Source organism: Felis catus, chromosome D1, assembly GCF_018350175.1.
Source record: "Felis catus isolate Fca126 chromosome D1, F.catus_Fca126_mat1.0, whole genome shotgun sequence".
NCBI lineage: Eukaryota > Metazoa > Chordata > Mammalia > Carnivora > Felidae > Felis > Felis catus.
Window position 1 is genome coordinate 58,761,129 of NC_058377.1, and position 20,145 is coordinate 58,781,273.

General features: G+C 46.0%; 1 protein-coding gene across 5 annotated transcripts in view; it reads left to right on the forward strand.

Annotated features, from left to right (window-relative positions):
- Positions 1 to 377: 377 nt before the first annotated feature.
- FCHSD2 (FCH and double SH3 domains 2) overlaps positions 378 to 20,145 on the forward strand; it is a 298,964-nt gene continuing 279,196 nt past the window's right edge. Inside the window, exons 1-2 of one of the 5 annotated variants that reach the window (XM_019811869.2) lie at positions 378 to 485; positions 13,587 to 13,684. In XM_019811869.2, the coding sequence (XP_019667428.1) occupies positions 471 to 485; positions 13,587 to 13,684 (113 nt within the window). In that variant the 5' untranslated portion in view covers positions 378 to 470. Of the gene's footprint in view, positions 486 to 11,258; positions 11,865 to 12,642; positions 12,788 to 13,586; positions 13,685 to 20,145 lie in introns of those variants that run through there. The other 4 variants (XM_019811868.3, XM_011286612.4, XM_019811870.3 and 1 more) reach the window with 4 other exon arrangements.

Consider the following 20,145-nt stretch of genomic DNA (forward strand, 5'->3'; position numbering starts at 1 on the left):
CACTGGGTTTCTGCTCTGGGAAAACTCCTTTTTGGATCGCAGTGTCCCTATCTGCAAAATGAATAGTTTCCATCAAGGATTCTAAGAGTTTATGATTCTGTAGAAGTTTCCTCACGTGAGACTTCCCCAACCCATGCAGGTCATATGACATTTCATCAAGGTCCAGACTCCAATCTCCCAGGGTTTTGGGTAATGAGGCTTTTTTGCCACAAACTCCAAGGCTAGAGACTATCTTTAGGGAGAGTCCACCACAAAGCTGGGCTCGGCCCCTAAGGAGAAACAGAACTCCCCAGGAGCTGGCACAGAGGCTGTGTGTGGCCCTTGGTTTGTTTGCTACCCACGGAAGGAGTGAAAAGGAAGCCTGGCTCTGAGTACAACGGAAGTGCCTGAGATCTGACAGTTGCTCTCAGCACTCTGCAGCCAGGAGGGAAGTAAAACTGAGCATCTGGTATCTTCTACCTTGAAAGCCCATGGGACAGCAACAGGTGAGGCCTGGTGCTGGCCCGCTCTCTGGTCCAGAGAGTAGGCTGGCCCAAGGACTTGGGGGAGGGCAGAGGAAAAAGCCCTGAAACTGGTTCATGTCCTTGGGCAAATCTCTGTGCCTCTTCGGGCCCAGTCTCCATACTTGCAAAAATGGAATTGGGATTAAATTTGCTTGTGCCATATAAGGATTTCTGGAATGGTGAGCATTGGGAATACAGAGACAATTTGGCTACAAGGAATCTAGCAGGTTTCCTTGACAGCAAGGGACTCATAGTCTGGCAGAAGATAGTTACAGAATCACGGGATACATCATGATTATCAACATACATATAAGTGCTGAAAAACTCTCAACAGAGAGCACTTAACCCAGCCTGGAGGCCCAGGGAGAGCTCCAGAGAAGGTAAAGTGACTTGCCCAAGGTCACATAGTAAAAAAGCAGTCCAGCTGGGCCAGACTTGAAAGAAAGGGGAGTTGAGAAAGACATAACTAGATAGAAGTCTAGTCAGCCGGAACATAGTGCTGTCATCAATAACTGAACAAGTCTGTGAAAGAGCATTAAGTTTGACCTGATGGCAGGAGGAAGTGGGTTTTTGAGCTGGGGTTTAAAGAGCAAATTTGAGTTTATCAGGCAGAGAAAAGGGGAGAAGGCTGAAAGCAGAGGGAAGAACACATTCAGAAGTGTGAAGTTGCTAAAAGAACCTGATGAATTCTGGAAAAATGCATATACATGTTGTGTTTGGAACAAAGAGTGTCTGACATAGTGAAACTGATGAGGTCAGGGAGGCTAGCAGGAGTCATGAGGTGAAGGGCCTAGAATGTCATGTTAGAATGTGGGGCTTATTTTATAGGGCAGGGGGAGCCATAGAAGGGTCTTGAGCAGAGGTGTGCATGGTAAAAACAGCATATTAGAAGGCTTGCTCTTGCTGCTAGGAGGGCAGTGGACCCAGGTTGGGGGAGAGGCAGGAATGATGATAAGGAGGCATCTAGATCAGTGTCAGACCCAACCCCTGTTGAGAAATAGAAACTTTTCAGGAGACTACAGAGATGTTGAGGAAATGAGAACTGAAACCTAGGCCCTGCTATGGCTGTGGTCTGGGCAGGTGTGGTTAGCAAAGGAAGTGAAAGGATTAGTGTGACAGGCAGCTCAAGCCAGAGGAAGGTGGGATAGCTCCTCAGGGAATGTGGGAGCCTTGATCCAGGCTAGTGCAGGGTAAGGAAGGGGTTATGTCCCAAGGGACGCCAAGGGGGGCAGTCTGCTACTGAACGCGGTGTGCCCCACCAAGTCCCTGGCCCTCACTCCTGCCCTCATGAATCCCACTTCTTCCTGCCAAGCATTTGCTCAACTCTCTCCTGAGCTAAACTCTTTCTCCTTCCTCTCTCTGCCTTTCCAGCACCCTATGGTGCCTGACCAGGCTCTGCCCAGCCCTCCAGGGAGCCTGCCCTGAGCAGTGCAGGTTCCTGGATTCCCATAGCGCTGCCACCCACCTTGCCTAAGTGGGGATGTGACCATGCTCCGTCTTGAGGCTCCGTCATGTTTCATTCTGTGGTCTTGGTTCGCCATGCCAGTCAATGTTCCTTTGGTGCAGGTGTCCCTTTCTCATCAGGTTCTGCCCACAGGAGTTCTTTAGGAGTGACAGTAAGTCAGAATCAGACTCTGGGGGCCCCAAAGGAGCCACACTGCACATGCTTTCCCCTAGAGCAGGCACATGGGAGGGCTGTTCATGGGCTAGGCTGGTTGGTTCTTTGTTCTGAGGAATGTATTGAATTATGAGTCAAATAGGCAGATCCGGGTGGAGGGTCCTAGGTTAGTCAGGAGGCTAGCAGGAAGCAATTCACCTCTAAGGTTGGAGTGAAGAGATTTACTGAAGGAACTGCTGTACTGAGGTGTGGGCAGGTGAAAGGAACAAACAGAAGGATGGCAAAGCACCTACCCAGAGATGAGGGCTGAAGGAGGGGTGGGAATCATGTTACTGAAGCCCAGTGAGAAGTAGGGCTGGCTGGCAGGGATAGGATCAAGAAGGAAGTGGAAAAAGCACCAAAGCAGGAAAGGAGCAGAGGGAGAAATAGCCCAAACTTCCTCTTCTCTCATCCTCTGGTGTCCTGTTTTCTTATTGTATTGTCCAAACCCAAGTGGAACTCAATTGGCGAGGGGTCCTGGTGATGAAGCCCAAATGTCCCAGCCTCCTTGGACACAGTGCAAGGCCAAGGGCCTGGGAGGGGGAGGGCGGTGGCACAAATAGAGATTAACTGTCTCGATTAACACCAGTGAGGTGTGAAAAATTGTCACACAGATGCAATATCCAGATGATGCCTATGGCCTTAACCCAGTTATTTCTCTGTGATCACTGCTGGGTTGGAGAAGCTTTTTCTGGTTGCCCCAGAGAGAAAAGCCCAAGCTTCACCTTTACATTCATTTTGTTATCATTTAGAAAACACTGTTTAGTCTTGATTGTTACAGAACTAGAAAACGGTAGAGCCATGGGGGCCTCAAGGGTAACCATCCCAACTTACACAGTGACGGAGGCCCAGAGAGAATGAGAGCTGAGCCCAGGGTCACAGGACCAATGTGAGATGATGTTGGAGAGTATGCAGTAACTAGATGATACAATTAAGGCCACATAGCTAGAAGGTAGCAGGGCCAAAATTCAAATTGGTCAGCCTGACTTAAAACTTGACTGAGCTTTTGGGCACCTGGGTGGCTCAGTCAGTTGAGCGTCCGACTTCAGCTCAGGTCACGATCTCATGGTTCATGGGTTCGATCCCTGCGTCGGGCTCTGTGCTGATAGCTCAGAGCCTGGAGCCTGCTTTGGATTCTGTGTCTCCTTCTCTCTCTGTTCCTCCCTGCTCTCTCTCTCTCAAAAATAAATAAAGATTTAAAAAAAAAAGTAAAAAAAAAAACCCAAAAAACTTGACTGAGCTTTTAACCAAGACCCCAAGCTGAGTGCCTAGTGGGAAGAAAGGTGATGGAGTTAGTGTGACCCAGCCCAAGATGCCTTGTGTTTCAGACCTGACCATCCTCTCCTTTATGGTCAATACATTCACAAACCATCTGGGAGGAGTAACAGTGAGGTCACAGGCCCAGTGCAGTGTGTGAGGACAGAGGGCTGAATATGAACAGAAGACAGGCCTGTACAGACCCTTGGGTACACCCTTCCTTAAGATGCTGTCCTGGGCCTTCTAGTCTGTGACCTGGCTTCCCACACTTAATGTTCCATGGCTGATAAACCTTTGGGACTTCAGGCCTTCAAATCCATCCACCCAGCATGCCTTGTCCCAGGTGCTAGAGATATAGTGACAAACAAGATCTCCTCCAGAGATCTGTGGGGATGGAGGCATTGGCAGGATGGGTGAGATGGGCAATACACATGCCTATTACAGAGCGTGATAAACATCATAAAGGAAGATTGCTTTAAAAAATTTAGAGCAAATATCCAAGTGGGAGACCCAAGACTGCAGTCCACCTTTGTAGGCTCATTTCTTGGGATAGTCAGACTGTTCCCAAACATGGCTCAGCCCATCCAGCCTGTGCTGTTTGTTCTCCTGGGAGTGTCTACCTCCTATGCATTAAGACCCCTTCCAGGGCAGCCTTTTGGGGTCCCTTGTTGTAGATAGAGGCAGCCTTCCCCACATGGAACTACTATAGCACTTTGATTCTGTGCTTTGGAATTTCTTAAAATTTTTTAAATGTTTATTTATTTTTGAAGAAAAGAGAGAGCGTGCACGCAAGCAGGGGAGGGGCAGAGAGAGGGACACAGAATCTGAAGCAGGCTCCAGGTTCTGAGCCGTCAGCACAGGGCCTGACATGGGGCTCAAACTCACAAACTGTGAGATCATGACCTGAGCTGAAGTTGGACCCTTAACCGGCTGGGCCACCCAGGCGCCCCTGTGCTTTGGAATTTCTTATTCAGGCTCAAACAATAGTGAGGGGGTTCTAAATCTTGATTCTGTTAGTTTAATTTTCCATTCTCTCCTTCCTGAATACTACAATAACCATGGGCCCAACTGTGGCAGCCCAGTTCCCAAGAGGAGGGGCTGGGTGTGTCCAGAAACTATGACAGAGTAGCTAACCCCTGGACACTGGAGTAGGACCACTTGGGTTCAAATCCTGCTTCTTACTAATTGTGTGATCATGGGCAAGTTGCTTAACCTCTCTGAGCCTCAGTTTCTCTATCCTTAAAGTTTAAATAATTGGGTGTTGTGAGAATCAGTGGGTTAACACAGTCAAAGCCCTCAGAACTGTGCCTGGTACTCCATAAGCATTCAAGAAATGTTAGCTATTATTATTACAGCTATTATTAGGAGCCAGTGGGTGTGCTTGTAAACAACTCCTCATGCCCAAGCGAAGCTGGTACAGATACACAGGCTCCACATACAGCCGCACTTAGAGATGGAGCAGGGTGGGGAACTGAAACCCCATTTTAGAGATGAACGGAGACTCAGAGAAGGCAGGGCATTCATTCGTTTAACAAATACTTTTATTTATTTTTTATTTTTTGGGCAATTTCCACATGTCAGGCACTGCCTCTTCCCACATCAAACTTACTGAATCCTCAAAGGAGGGCCCTGTGTTTTAAACAAGCACCCCTTGGTGATTCGCAGCTTCAGGCGAGTCTGGGTAAATGCTTAGGTTCTAGGATACCAGGGCAAACATCTTGCCGCATTCCAAGTTTGGATTTGGGTTTTACAGGGAATACCATCTTCTGGTGACAGATTTGCATAGCAGTTAACAGCACAGCCCCGGGACCTAATGAATTGGGTAGAAATCTCAGGTTGCCACTTACTGGCTGAATGACCTTAGGGTAAAATGGGGCTGATAATAGTACCTACTTCAAAGTTGTTGTGAGAATTAAATTATTTATGTGAATGCTGACACACAGTAACTATCATAAAGTGTAAGCTATTATTATTACTGTGTCCAGCGTAGACAAGCATCAGAGAGAAGGTGGGGGTGGTGGATTTGATGCTTCTTATCCCAGGATTGGCTCTGCCTATAGCGTTGGCGGTGTCTGTCTCTTCAGGGAGACTCACCACCTGCTCCCTTCCACGGGAAGAGCTTTCCTGAGCCAGGGAATTCCCTCCTGTAGTGCCTGACAGCAGCTCCCAGCATTCTGATGCCATGCGCTCTGCCCACAGCAGCACGGCAAGAATTAGATCACATCTCGGGGCCAAGGCCAGACTGGAAAGACAGGCAGCTTTAGGTGTTGCGAGTGTCTGTTTAAGAGCCCTGAAACTAAGAGGGGGAAGTGCAGGTCCTGAGGAAGCTCCTCTCCGCCGCCTGGGCCAGCTTTGGTTGGGGGTGGTGTTCAGCTCGCCGAGGCCACAGGCCACGGGTGTGTGGATGTGCTGCAGACAGGGGAAGGGCGGGTGCCCAGGGAGGAGAGGCAGGATGCCAGGGCATCTGCCAGCCCTCCAGGACATTCATTTTGGCCCACTGCCCTCCAGCAGGGAGCAGACAAGTGTGTTTTGTTTTGGCATTAACTGAGCAGGCTATGGGAAAATAGGTGGCAGGCTTCCTAAGCTGAGTGGGGCCTCCTCCTTTCACAGGCCAGCACACAGTGGTTGTAGACCTGCCACCTCCCAATCCTGCTGTCCCTCCCCCTACAACTCCATCTCCTTCCCCTGGTCACTGCCTGACCCCCCCCCCCCCCCCCCCGCCCCGGTTTGGCCTGGGGGGTCCCCTCCAGGGAAGGGACTCACAAAGGAGTAGCATCTCAAGCTGCCAGGCTGGGCTTTGAAGAAACTCCCTGGTGAAGCCCCTGTATTACAGATGAGGAAATGAAGGTGGAGGGAGGGCCAGGGACTTCCCAGGTCTTCATGGGTGAGTCAGGGGCAAAACTGGGACTGTAGTTGGGCTCAACCCCCTCCCATGGGAATTTCTCTTTTTGTGTTTTGCTTTTTAAATTTACAAACAAAACCAGAACAAAATGAAGGGAAACTGAAGGAAAACACATGCGCATACAAAGGAAACTCACATTTGTGGGCCAGCACAGTTGCAGGCATTTTATATAAACATTTCCATTTTTAATTCTCGCCACAACCCAGCCAAAAGTCATTATTCCCCTTGTAAGGACGAGGGCACTGGGTTGAAGAAAGATTTCAGAACTCAGTCAAGAACCCAAAGCTAGGCAGAAGAGGAACCAAACATCTAGCCCAGGTTTGCCTGACCCCCAATCCCTTTGATGTCAACCCTCCTCCCAAACCTGACTGCTTTACCCATGGGTCCAAGTTTCCCAGAGCTGTAATCACAGTGCAGCTCCCAGTGGGAAGGCCCTCGTTGGTGTCCTGCATAAGTGGTCATTCAACCTTCCCTGATGTATCCCAAGGCAGGCAGTCGCTAGCTTACATAGCTCCTCAGTTCTTTACAGATCACATACCTGTTATTTCACTTAACCTGTACCACCTCCTTAGGAGGAAGGACAGAATTTGTGATGTGCAAAAGGTCACATTCGCAAAGTGCCTGGCAAAGACAGGGCTAGAACCTTGGTTGCCTGCCTCCTGATATCAAAACCATGTGACTGTCCGCTCCTGCTATAGCCCTGGGACTGGCTGTCCTCTCACCCCCCCTCCCATCCCCACCAAGTTGTAACACTCCCTGGCACAGGCTGACCAGATAATTCACTGTCCCAGTGCCTGCCTCTCAGGAACCTATCTCTGGCCTTAGATCCCTGTCACCACCTGGTGGAATCTGGGCCCTGTGTGTTCGGGGCACACTGCTGAGATCTTTGGTCTGTGTGTTGAGATTGGGAGCTCCTGGAGTGCAGGGCCTGGGTCTCATCCCAGAGACCTGCTTATGACTGAACCCAGGATAAGGGACTGGTTGAGGTTGAGTGATGTTGGATGGAATTCAAGGTCTAGTTCTGCCACAAACTCACTTTGTGTCCTAGGAAGAGCCCCTGTCCTCTTCTGCTGGCCACTGATCTTGAGACGTCATTCCAGCAGGCTGTGATTCTGTCTTGAGAGCTAATGGAGGAGACGGGCATACTCCCATACCAGGTTTACCAGAGGGCTGTGTTGAGGAAATTAGTTTAGGCAGGAGCAAAGGTTGATATGTGCGTGTGTGGGTGGGGTGGGGAGTGGAAGTACAGGGGAAAGAAAGGTGATTAGGGTAGAAGGGAGGTAATGGGGATAGGGTCCACAGACTGCATGATTTGTAACAGCATCGTCAGCTAGCCTCGGTGGGGCTCAAACAGGGAATAGCTAGCATTTGGATGAGCTAATAGGTATTCCCCAGTAGCCTGAACCAATGTGAGTGGCAGATAATGAGACAGCAGGAAATGGAGTGAGGGCTGTGAACCCTAGCTGTGAGGAGGGTGGGAAGTGCATTGGTACAGTCTGGGCATATGGAATGGTGGCCACCATCTCTAGAGCCTTGGGTGGAGTGCCAATCTGTCCTGGATGGCCACTTTGAACTGTGGTGGGGTGACGTTCACATTCTAATCATGCTCAAGGGCTGCTGCACACTTCCTATCCCTGCAGTTTCCCCTGGGAGTTCTGTGGAATATTGGGATAGCTTATCTTTCAATGCTCACTCATATGCCTGCTCTAGTCAGCTTTTAATCCTGGATCTCACTTAAATTTAGAATCACATTCCTTCTGGGAGATTGTACAGCAGCATGCTGGAGGAAGAGCATAGCTTCAGAATCACAGGAAGCCAGGGGCCAGGCCTGGCTCTCCTGTCCTAGCTGTGTGACCTTGGGCTGGTCATTTCACTTCTGATCTTTAGTCTGTGAAATCTGTGAAACGGGGTCATATGTATCATGAGAAGTTGTGAAGGTTAGAAACAATGCAAATAATATGCCTACTTCAATCCCTGAAACATAGAAGAGGCAAAATAAATGGTAGCTATTATTAATTCCTTCCCAGGGTAAGAATCCCACCTGTGGCCTCCTTGATGGAAGGGAGTTAGCACCTACTTGCACTGCTCCAGGAATGGGGGAGCTCACCCCTTCTAAGGGCAGGTTGGCCTGGAAAACCTTCTTCCTTAGATACAGCTGAGACCAGTCCCAGTTCGGTCTCTGGGGCTATAATGCATGCTGCTCTGTGGTCACAGGACAGCTCTGTGGCATTTCCCCCAAACAGTGTCAAGGGATCTTACATCTGGTAACACAGTGCTTGCTTGCACTACTGGAGCAAGGCTCTGGAAGTTCCCAGCCTGGTTCAAAGGGGTACATTTTAAGTCAGGCTTGTATAAGTCACAGAAATCCCTTTCCCATCCCTGTGAAGTTTGGAATATATGGTTGTATCCTCCTGAGTCTGCATTTTTCCTGGGTGAACTCTCAATTCCCTGAACAAGAGGCAAATGGGAGAACTGGATTCTGGTCCCAAATCCATCACTTCAGGGCAAATCACTTACCTTCATTGAGTTTCCAGTTACTCATTTGTAAAATGAATAAAATAACACTCTTTCACAGGATTATAGTGAAGATTAGCCCAGAAAAGTAATATGAAAGTTGGGGTTTTGGGAAAGGCATTTAGTAAATGTTAAACACATTTCTTTTTTTAAACCACATTTTTGAAAAAGCACCCAGCAGGTAAGTCCATCTGGTGTTGCCTGTTATTTATTACACCTCCAAAGAAAATCATCTCAGAAAGTCAATGCCGTTCCTGGTTTTAGAATAATGGCAAATCAGGTGGAGGATGCCCTCCTAAACCCATAAAATAAAGCCCCAGGGTTGTACTTCATCTGTGAAGAGCCTACTAAGTTCCAGGCTCATTCACTTACCTTATTCTGTGGTTGGGGACCAAGGCCCAGAGAAGGCCCAGCATATCAGTAGTAGAGGTTAGATCCCGAATCTCCTAACATCTAGCAATTTTATACCCCTAGTCCTCACTTCTATAAGAGAGGTGAAGGGAGGATAATCTCTGGGCCAGACTAGTTGCACCCAGGACTAAGATCCAGCAAATCTTTGTTAAGCACCTTTGTGTGCATAACACTGTGTCTAGGAAAGCACTGTTACCCACCCCCCACCCCACCCCCACTATCTTAGTAACATTCATGGAATGGCTGGTCTGGAAATCAGCCTTGGTGAAGGCTGAGGCTGATTCTGTCTTGCTCTTAAGAATCTGTATTCCCAGTGTCTGGCACAAGGCTTGGCACAAAGCAGGACGCAGCAAATGTTTTTTGAATGAATGATAAATCAGTAAGCAATTATTGATCACCGACTATGTGCCAGAGCCTGTGGTAGACGGAATTCTTTAATACAAGCCTGTGGGGCTGGTATTATATCCCCATTTTACAAGCCAGAAAGTAAAGGCCGAAAGCAGTGAAACTGACTAGCTCAAAGCCTCACAATTAATTGGTGCTGGAGCTGAGATTGGAGCCCAGCCTGGCTACCTCTTGCCTGGGCTCTAGCTGCTGCCCCACAGCTGTCGGGGAGTTGGGTCTCCACCCACTTATTCCATTGCCCCAGGCGTTCCCTGATGGTAATTGAGGACTCTGGTGAAGGGCTGACTTTTGAATGGCCTCAAGGAAATCAGAAAAAGCAAGCCTGATTTCCTGGTTCATACACAATCTAGCTCATGCATAGCCTTCTTGTACAAGAATCCAGGTAATTCAGTGTGAACAACCTGGGTTCAAGTTCCATCTTGAACCAATTTCTCGCCAATTGTGGCCTTGGGCAATATACTTGGGTCTCTCCAGGCCTCACTTTCCTCTTTTTGCCTGACTACTCTTCTGAGAACAGGCGTCCGGTACTCCAACTTCTGATAAAACTGTGGGGCAATCTAGTTCACCCTTCGCACATCCATGTGGCTCCGGAAGAGGTGTTTTCATTCTTCTAAGCAGCTCAAGAAAGGCTGAAAACCCTACCCCCAAATGGTCTGGATGTGTGGGGAGGGGGCTGCGTGGATGAACAGCCTCACTGGCAGATGAGGAAGGTGGAGCTACATACCCAGCTACATAGAGGCAGGCAGAGTGGACTGAGATCCAGAGGTCCTGACTCCCAGACACGAGTTCCCTCCGTTGCCCCTGCTGCCTCCTTTACTTTTTCTCACAGTTATCATTGGCAAAAGTTTATGACCCATAGAGTGTAGTCGTGCTGTGTGACCTACATAAAGTCTCTCCTCTTCTAAGGGTATTAGCCTATCTGTGAATTGGGGATACTGGTCTTAACAACCTCGAGGTTCCCTTCCAGCAGAGAGTCCGTGCTCTTTGACTTGAATGCCCCGTACCAGAGAGCACTTTCTCCTTTGCAAGGCAACTAGACACCCCCCTGTCCCGCCCCCGCAACAGACACCTGCGGCCCGCTGAGAAAGGACTTGTCGATGCTCGCCCCCTTCATGCTTGCCTATTTGGCTAACCCATTCGCTCACCAGAGAGGGGTGTTTGAGGATCGAAAAGAAGTAAAAAACAGAACTCTCCTGCAGCTACAAGCATGCTACCCTCCGCCCCAAGGTAAAAACTTCAGAGTGTCGTCCCCTTAAACACACACACACACGGACACAGAAACGCTGCGGCCCAAAAACCTGTAGGAGGTGGGGGCGGCTTGTGCGCGTGCGTCGGCGCGGAGCTCTCTCCCGCCCACGTGCGCGGCTCCGACTGCAGGCGCGTGCCCGGACGGCTGGCGGGAAAGCGCGCGGGAAGCCCCCGTCTGGCTCCCAGTGTGGGGGAGGGAGGACAAGAGGCGTTTGGAACGTGCCACTCTCGGAGAGAGGGGGGGGATTTTCGTGCTCCGCTAGCGTTTCTATCCTTCTATTCCCCGACCGATCCGTTAGTTCCCCCCCGCCGAGATCCAGAGCCCCACGCCGCCGCCACGCTCCTTCCCTGCAGTGTGGCCCGGCCCCTCGAACCCAGCTCTGGACTGAGTTGTCCCCTCCGCCGCCGGAGCGGGGCGCTGCGCCACTTGGTGGGGCCGGAAATTCCCGCGGCCTGAGTGGAGGAGCCGAAGCCGAGAGCGCGGCGCCGCCTTCCACCTCCCCGGGACGGGCGGGGGCGCTGGGCCCTGCGAGGGCTGGGCTGCCTGAGTGGGGGCGGGGGGCCGCGTCTGCTAGGAGCTGCGGCGCCGGCGGGCGGGGAGCCTGACGACGCTGCTGTTCGAGAGCCGCTCGGCGAGCTAGGAGACCCTGCGCCCCAGCTCTAGGGCCCCCGCCCCCTTGCGGTCTCCGCCTCCTTCCCTCACACACCCCCCGGGCCGTCCGAGCCCCAGGCCTTCCCGGCGCTCCTCCTCCTTCTCTTCACACTCGCCCTCCGACCCGGGTCCTCCAGCCGCCCGCCGGCCTTGCTCCCTGCCGGGGGAGTTCTCGTTCTCAGGCTCTTCTTACACACACAGACTCGCTTGCGGGGCCTCCCCTCCTCACGGCCCTCCACCTCCTTGTCCTAGCTGACGCCGCCGTCGGGGGAGGATTGATGTCCCTTCAGCATCATGCAGCCGCCGCCGAGGAAGGTGAGAGTGCAGCCGGGGGGCTTTGGGGTTTGGGAGGGATGTGTACAAGGGACGCGGCTGGGGCGACCCGCTGCGTCCCCTCCCCCTTTTCGTAGGGGCCGTGACCGCCGTCGCCTCGGGCTTGTCACCGGGTTGCCGGCGGCTCCAGGAGGGGGCCACGCGAATGAGGTGTCTTTCCGACGGAGGGGCGACCCGGGCTCGTCCTTCCACCGCACTGGAGACCCCTAGACATTTCACAGAGTTTCGGGTGTGCATTTGTGTGCGCGCGCGCATGGCAGTGCTGCTCGCTGCAAAGTGCATTCTCGGGGCTGCACCGAGGGGAGGCGGGGAGCCCCTGCAGCTTTGCAGAGCCTGTGCTTGTGTGATTGTTTAGTCTGTGCCTGATTTGAGCCCTCCAGCTGCTGGTCGCCACCCTCGTCCGTTTGCAAATTTTCAGGGAATTTGTTTCTAGTCTTAGCCGTAAGGTTCGGCCTGCTTTTCCCACGGGGCGGCCGAGAAGTTGGACTAGTTACCGCCCCCCACCCCAGGGGAAAACAAGAAATTATGCCTTTCTCCCCCCACCCCCAATCCTGCCCCGCCCCTCCAGCTAGGGGGCCTTGAGGCAGTGGTGCTGCTCCCGGAGAGCGTGAAATGGGCAGTGCGTGGCGTGTGCACAGCGATCTGGGCTTGGGGTGGGAGTGACGGGTGCTCCCGGCGTGTCAGCCGCTTCCCCCCAGCGCCCTTCGAGAACTGTTTCACTGTCCTCTTCCCCAGCGTTCCTAGGGGCTGAGGCTGTGCCCTTGTCTTTTTAATCCTGCAGATGGTTACTTAGTGTCTACTCTGGGCATTGGGTGGAGAAGGCTGTTCTGTTCTCCCCTCGTGGACAAACCTAACTCGCTCGTGTCTGCTTCTTTCTCTTTCTTAATCCGGGTTTCTCCAGTTAAGTGAGTCTTTTTTTCTTTCACACATGTACCCCCCACCCCTCCGGGTTAGCACGGCTCTGGTTTGGGGGGGGGGGATTCCAGGCCCACTGTAACCTGGAACCCTGGCGAGAGGCACTGGCCAGCTTGCATTTGCTGTTCTGTTTGAAGTGGAGCCGACACGGGGACCGGCTTGCTGGGGTGGCTTAAAAGCACTGCATATGCTGGAAGGTCACTTTTGCTTTCTCCTTTGTGAGAAAGAGATTGTGATTTGATGGGCTGTCAGCGAGTGGAGGGCATCATCCTGAGACACAGTGTGCTTTCTCGCAGCCATTATGGAATAATTTATGTAGTCAATTTATGCATATGATTTCATGATTGTGTAAATTTCGGTCCTTAGATATTAGGCATTCCTATACTCCCTTCTGCCATCTATGCTCAGCTCACCTCCCCTGGTGGTAGCAATCTTTAAGTCTTTTTTGGAAGAAATAGAAGACAGGGCCTTTTAAAACTCTTCAGAAGATCTACTACATGTGTCCTGAGCTTGTGCATGAAATGGAATGACTGGAAGCTTATTTTGCACTTATTCATTGTATAATTGTTATACTCTTTTACTTTTATTTAACCTCTTTCAGGTTATTTGCCTAGTTTTCTCATTAAGTATCGTCAGTAGAACAAAATAAGGTGGCTAATAATGGATTTATGGCCTTTACAGAAGTGAGCAAGAGTTCTATATTCTGACAAGTATTAAGTATTTTGCTTAATTAATTATTTTGTTGTTAAGGTTGCAGTAAGGCCTTCATAAATGTATGATATATTTTAGGTGAAAGTTACACAAGAACTGAAAAACACTCAAGTTGAGCAGATGACAAAACTTCAAGCCAAACATCAAGCAGAATGTGATTTGCTTGAAGATATGAGGTAAGATTATAGTAAATAGTTTGAGAACTTTTATATCTTTGTTTCAAAGAACCATTGAGTTACCAAGCCCCAGGAACTGATGATGGAATTTCCTTTTGGATTTCCTGCTTTAAGGCTGTTAGAGCTTTGACTCAGCTAGAAATTATAACTGGAACTAACGCAATGCAAACTTTTTTTCCTTTAGTGGGGGAACCTATGACTTACACATACTATCATGAAAAAACAAGGGTCTTAAAAGTTTATTAGTCAAATTATAATCATTGAAGTAGAAATTCTTAAATAGTCTTTCTACTGAATTGTAACATTTACTGACTTTAATGATTTCACATTGATTTTTTAACTGACACCTCTGGTTAATGGTTAATATCTGAGGGTGAGCCAGTCAACCTCAGATGATTGCACACTAACACTGTTTGTTAGAACATGACAAATATAATTTTGTCTTTGAACATTAAATTTAGTGGGAAATGTGTTTATCATATTTTGTCATTACCTGTATTCATAATTAAGATAACTTCAAGTAGATAAACCGTCTTGCCAGCATTGTGAAAATCAGTATCTTTATTGAGGGAAGCATGATTCATTTTACTGAAAGAAACACCACTCTTTTAATAATCCTGTAATACAAATTGACAGCTCAACAAACATATTTTTGAAAATGATCGGGGGGGGGGGGGCACCTGGGTGGCTCAGTCGATTAAGCATGTGACTTCGGCTCAGGTCATGGTCTTGCAGTTTGTGAGTTTGAGCCCCGCGTCGGGCTCTGTGCTGACAGCTCAGAGCCAGGAGCCTGCTTCAGATTCTGTGTCTCCCTCTCTCTGCTCCTCCCCCGCTCATGCTCTGTCACTTTCTCAAATAAACATTAAAAAAAAAATTAAAAGAAAATGATGGAAGATAATTTGTGTGTTGAAACAGAGTGGCTGCAATTCTTACTTCCCTTTAGTAACACATTTATCAAATTGGATTTGGGTCTGTAAGCTTTATCAGTTACCTATTTTTCCTGTGGTGCATAATTACATGTTAGTTTCATGAAAAATATGAACTGTGTGTTGTAATAAAATTATATGTGTTTGGATACCTGAATTGTTTGCAGCCCAAAGTTTTAAAGAGCTTCTTTTTTCCTCCCCCATATTTAATTTAGGTGCTATTTGTGAGTATTTCTGCTGTATTTTCAGGGTTTCTTACTAAGGTATATAAAGTTAGTTGTATCCAAACTTGGATAAGATCAGTGTTTTCTGACTGAAAAGTATTCTGCATTTATTTCTTTTTGTTTTCCATGTGGCCACAGGGAAATTTTTAGACTTAAATAATTCCTGTGTAAGATACATGAAACTCTTCAAATGGTTAAAAACTCAAAATTTTTATCATCTATTAAGTGAAATAAGCTATCTTAGTAGAAATTTCTAAATGAAGAAAGTAATAAATTTTCAGAAGCAATTCAGAAAGGCCAAATTAGTGTGTAAGTAAAGATCTTCTGTTGGGTCTGGATGGTCAGTGGTCCTTAAGTCCTGCTAATTATATCTTCTAGAGATTTCTTGTTTACATTCTTTTCTGTTTTTCCCCTATTGCCTATACCTTGGTATAGGAGCTTATGGTCAAGTATAGGGATACACAGTCACTGCTAAATTGATATAGTTTGGTGTGCTATTATTTAGTTGTTTCTATTATTGCTGACCTATCACATTTCACTTACGTTATTTCAATAATTCCTAATTCTTGCAGTAGTGTTCTCATATTTTCTAGCCCCACCCCCCCATCTCTCCTTTTATGTCTGTCTTCCACATTGTCACCAGCTGGCTTTCTAAAAATGTTGTTTGGGATGCCTGGGTGGCTCAGTCAGTTGAGCGTCTGACTCTTGATTTTGGCTCAGGTCATGATCCCAGGGTCGTGGGATCCAGACCTGTGTCAGGCTCTGCGCTGAGCATGGAGTCTATTAAGATTCTCTCTCACTCTGCCCTGCTCTCCTGTGCGCATGCTCGCTCTCTCTCTCTCTCTCTCTCTCTCTCTCTCTCAAATAAAAAAATAATAAGATAAAAACAGTTTATTTTATATTGGGTTCTCTGTGGCCTTTTGGATAAAGATCATACACCTTGTTATAGCATATATGGCCTTCTGCAACCTAGCCACAAGCTTCCTTTCCTGGCGTAATACTACCATTTCATGCTTATTCATCCTTCCTTCTTAATCTCCTTGCCCTGGCAACTCAGGACTTCTGGTTATCTAATTGTGCTCTTTACATTCATGCCTTTATATATGCCAGTCTCCTTGCCTGTTGATACCCTTCCTCCTACTTTTTCACCTGGCAAATTCTCCTTACCACTAAATTTGCAAGTTTGTTCTTTGTGATCTCAAAGAATTTTGATTTTGCACATGCTTCTGGCTTCCCCGCTCATGTGAACTCCTTGAAGTGAGAGGCTAAGTCATTTTTGTATTTTTGTACCCTTTTAGGCTGGCAGAATTGTTAAATGAATGTAACTGGTTATATTTAAATGCACCTTACTTGTTTTTAGGTGAAATGTTTTATTGTTCTTTTGGTAGGGGGCTAGAGTGGTGTCTGTTGAGCTTGTGTTACACTTTGATTCATGTGGGCTTATTTATTTATTTATTTAAAAATTTATTTATTTTGAGAGAGAGCAAGCAAGTGAGTGAGCAGGGAAGGGGCAGAGAGAGAGGATCCCAAGTAGGCTCTGCACTAAACAGTGCAGGGGCTCGAACTCACTAACCATGAGATCATGACCTGAGCTGAAACCTAGAGTCAGACGCTCAATCGACTGAACCACCCAGGTGCCCCTCATGTGGGCAGTTTAAAACCTACCGTGCTATTTGATGTTGAGTATATCTATATTTACATATACATGTAAATACAGAGATGGTTGGTGTTCCCAAGGATTAATAGAGTCCTTATTCCAATGAGTCAGTGTGTTCTTCTTTTATGTTAAATTATTGGAATGAATCCCTTCACTCCTATATAGTTGTGAGCAGAATGCTATATTACCTCCTAAAACGTGAATTTAGGTTTCTAACTTCCTTTTTTTCTCAATGATAATATTGAATTGGAAGTTGAAAATTGTGTATTGTTGGTATTTATAATAACTTTAGTTGCTTGAGGAAGGGGGTAGTCTGCCTTTCTGGTCTGTCCTATCAAGTCAAATGACATTTTAAAAATTCATTAGAAACCTCTGAACTTGGGTTCAGATGTGTAATACAGTATGTATTATATTGTAAAAGATCTTGCCTGCCATTTTTCTTTTTTCTTTTTTCTTTTTTTTTAAGTTATCTCTATTCCAATCTGGGACTTGAACTCACAACCTGGGTATTAAGAGTTGCATGCTCTACCGACTAAGCTAATCAGGCACCCCTGCTTTTCTCTTTCCCGAAACCCCACAAATAATAGTCCTTCTCACCAGTGCCCCCTCTCCCCCATCAGTGTTATGTTCAATTTAGGTTAGTGTGAATCACTAAAAAGCAAATAGCTTTGTTTTGCTTTTCTTTTCTTTTCTTTTCTTTTCTTTTCTTTTCTTTTCTTTTCTTTTCCTTTCTTCTTTCTTTCTTTCTTTCTTTCTTTCTTTCTTTCTTTCTTTCTTTCTTTCTTTCTTTCTTTTATTTATTTAAGTAATTTCCATACCCAATGTGGGGCTTGAACTCACAAGCCCAAGGTCCAGAGTCACACGCTCCTCTGACTGAGCCAGCCAGGTACCCCAACTTTTCTTAATATAAAAAAATTGATAGTAGAGAAAAATTTTTATGACTTTAAAAAAAAAAAAGTGAAGAAGAAAAAGACCACAATAATTATTAAGCTGTAAGTAGGAGATGTAATAGGAGATATCATGTGTTAAGCTCTAAATAGGAGAATTTCATGCTGGGTTTTGGCTAGTTTCCACTCCCTTCCCCCACTTTTCATCTTCTGGAATTTTGAAGGGAGGAAACCAATTATGATACAGTATTTTTCCTTTGCTCTCCTCCCCGTCTTCAGTTCATTTGTTCCAGGGATGTATTTGGAAGCTGGTGTGTTCGGAGTAAAATTTGAGAAAGAAAGATAAACTCATTTGTTGTTAATCAGGGACATTGTTTTGGGGAGGCTTTATACTGAAGTGTTTCCTGTTGGCTTTTTCTGTCAGCTGTACATAAGCACACTTTACTTTCTTTTTAGTTTATTATTCTTTTTTCTCTTTGCTTTCTAAGGTGACTTATAAATTTCTAAGTACTACAGCCTGTATATTGTTTATTAATATTATATATTTAGTATTGTTTATTCTTATGATTTGCTAAGTAGAGTCAATAAAGAAAGTTCTTTGCAGGGATTCTGAATATAAAGAACTAACTTCTTAGCAGACATTTTTTAGGAGGTCATTATATAATATGGCAAAATCACAGAATTTTAGAGTCTGATTGATACTGTCCCATTTGTTGATGAAAATGGAAACTGAGGTGCAGTGAGATGAAGTAAATCATATTGAGGAAAAATGCTATTTCTCTATTTTCTAGACTAGTGCATGATCCCCTCTATTTGTATTTCCCAAGGTTTTAATCAAGGAAATCATTATAGGTCCCATTTCTTAAAAACATTTTGCCTATCAAAAAGTACATTTTAACCAATAATTTGTTTTCTTATTTTTTACTTTTCATACGTCAAGCTGTAAATCAGCTTTGAATCACTATTTTAAAACTACTTACATGAATCCAGACAAAGGCAAAGATACTTGAAACTTTACCTCAGAGAAGGTTGAGTATATGGTTTCTCACAGATGTTCTGAAAAATGGAAACTGGCTCAAGAAGCACCTGTCTTTCTTTGTAGACACCTGGAGGTCTGGCGACCTCAAGTGAGGAATTACTGTGCTATAGGTTCTCTTTTTTAACCTGTAGGTTCATGGAACTCACTGGGGATTGGATTCTTGTCTGTTTATGGGTGCTCTTTTTTTTCGTTGTCTCAGACACTGTTGAATCTAAAAGGGAACCTTGGAAGTAATCTGGTATAGACTTTTTAAAAAAATTTTTATCTATCTATCTGTCTATCTATCATTTATTTATTTTGAGAGTGAGAATCTGTATGCACATGTGTGTGCACATGTAGGGGAAGGAGCAGATAGAGAGGGAGAGAGAGAATCTCAAGCAGGCTCTGTGCTGTCAGCACGGAGCCTGACATGGGGCTTGATCTCATGAACTGTGATATCATGAACTGAAATCAAGAGTTGGATGCTTAACTGACTGAGCTACCCAGGCACCACTAAGATTTTTATTTTAAGTAGTTTCTATATCCAGCATGGGGCTCAAACTTACAACCCCGAGATCAATAGTTGCACACTCTGTCAATTGAGACAGCCAGGACTCTTTTGAGAACAGTTTTCTTGAGACATAATTCACATACCATACAATTAACCTATTTAAAGTTTTTTAGTATATTCATGGGGTGTACAACTATCAACACTTTAACTTTAGAACATTTTTGCTCCCCCAGAAAGAAGTGCTGTATTTATTAGCAGTCACTTTCCATAATTTTCTCCAGCCTTAAGCAGTTACCTTCCCTGTCTATAGAAATGGAATCTGTAAAAATGGAATCAGACACTGTGTGGTCTTCTGTGACTAGCTTTTGCTTAGCCTAATGTTTCCAGGGTTCATCCATGTTATAGCATCAGTACTTCATTCCTTTTTATTGCTAGATAATACTCTGTTGTATGGATATACCATCACATTTTATTAATCCACTTATCATTTGATGGATTTTTTGGCTATTATGAATAATGTTCCTTTTGAACACTCATGTACAAATTTTGTGTGGATTTCATGTTTTCATTTTTATACCTAGTAGTAGAATTGCTAGGGTCATGTGGTAACTCTGTTTAACTTTTTTTTTTTTCCTGTTTAACTTTTTGAGGAACTTTCAAATTGATTTCCAAAGTGGCTGCACCATTTTTTATTCCCACAGCAATAATGTCACGAAGGTTCCAGTTTTTCCATATCCTTGCTAATGCTTGTTATTGTCTGTCTTTTGATTATAGCCATCCTAGCGGGCATGAAGTGGTGTCATTGTGGCTTTTATTTGCATTTCTCTAATAGCCTGTGATATTGAGCATTTTTTCATATGCTTATTGGCCATTTGTATTTCTTCTTTGGAGAAATGTCTATTCAGATCCTTTGCCCATTTTTAAACTGGGCATATATATATATGTGTGTGTGTGTGTGTGTGTGTATATATATATATATATATGTGTATGTGTGTATACACACACACACACACATATATATATATATCTATATATATATATATATATATATGTATATAAGCTATTTGACTTGCAAGTATATACTATATTTGCACTATTTTTCCCACTCTGGAAGAATCACCTGAAGTGATTCATACGTGCACTAAATTTTGAGAATTACTTAAGTGGTGGAAAGAATAAGGACTTTGAAGGTAGACCAGAGATTGAAACCCAGCTCTGCTACTTACTATTTGGGTGAT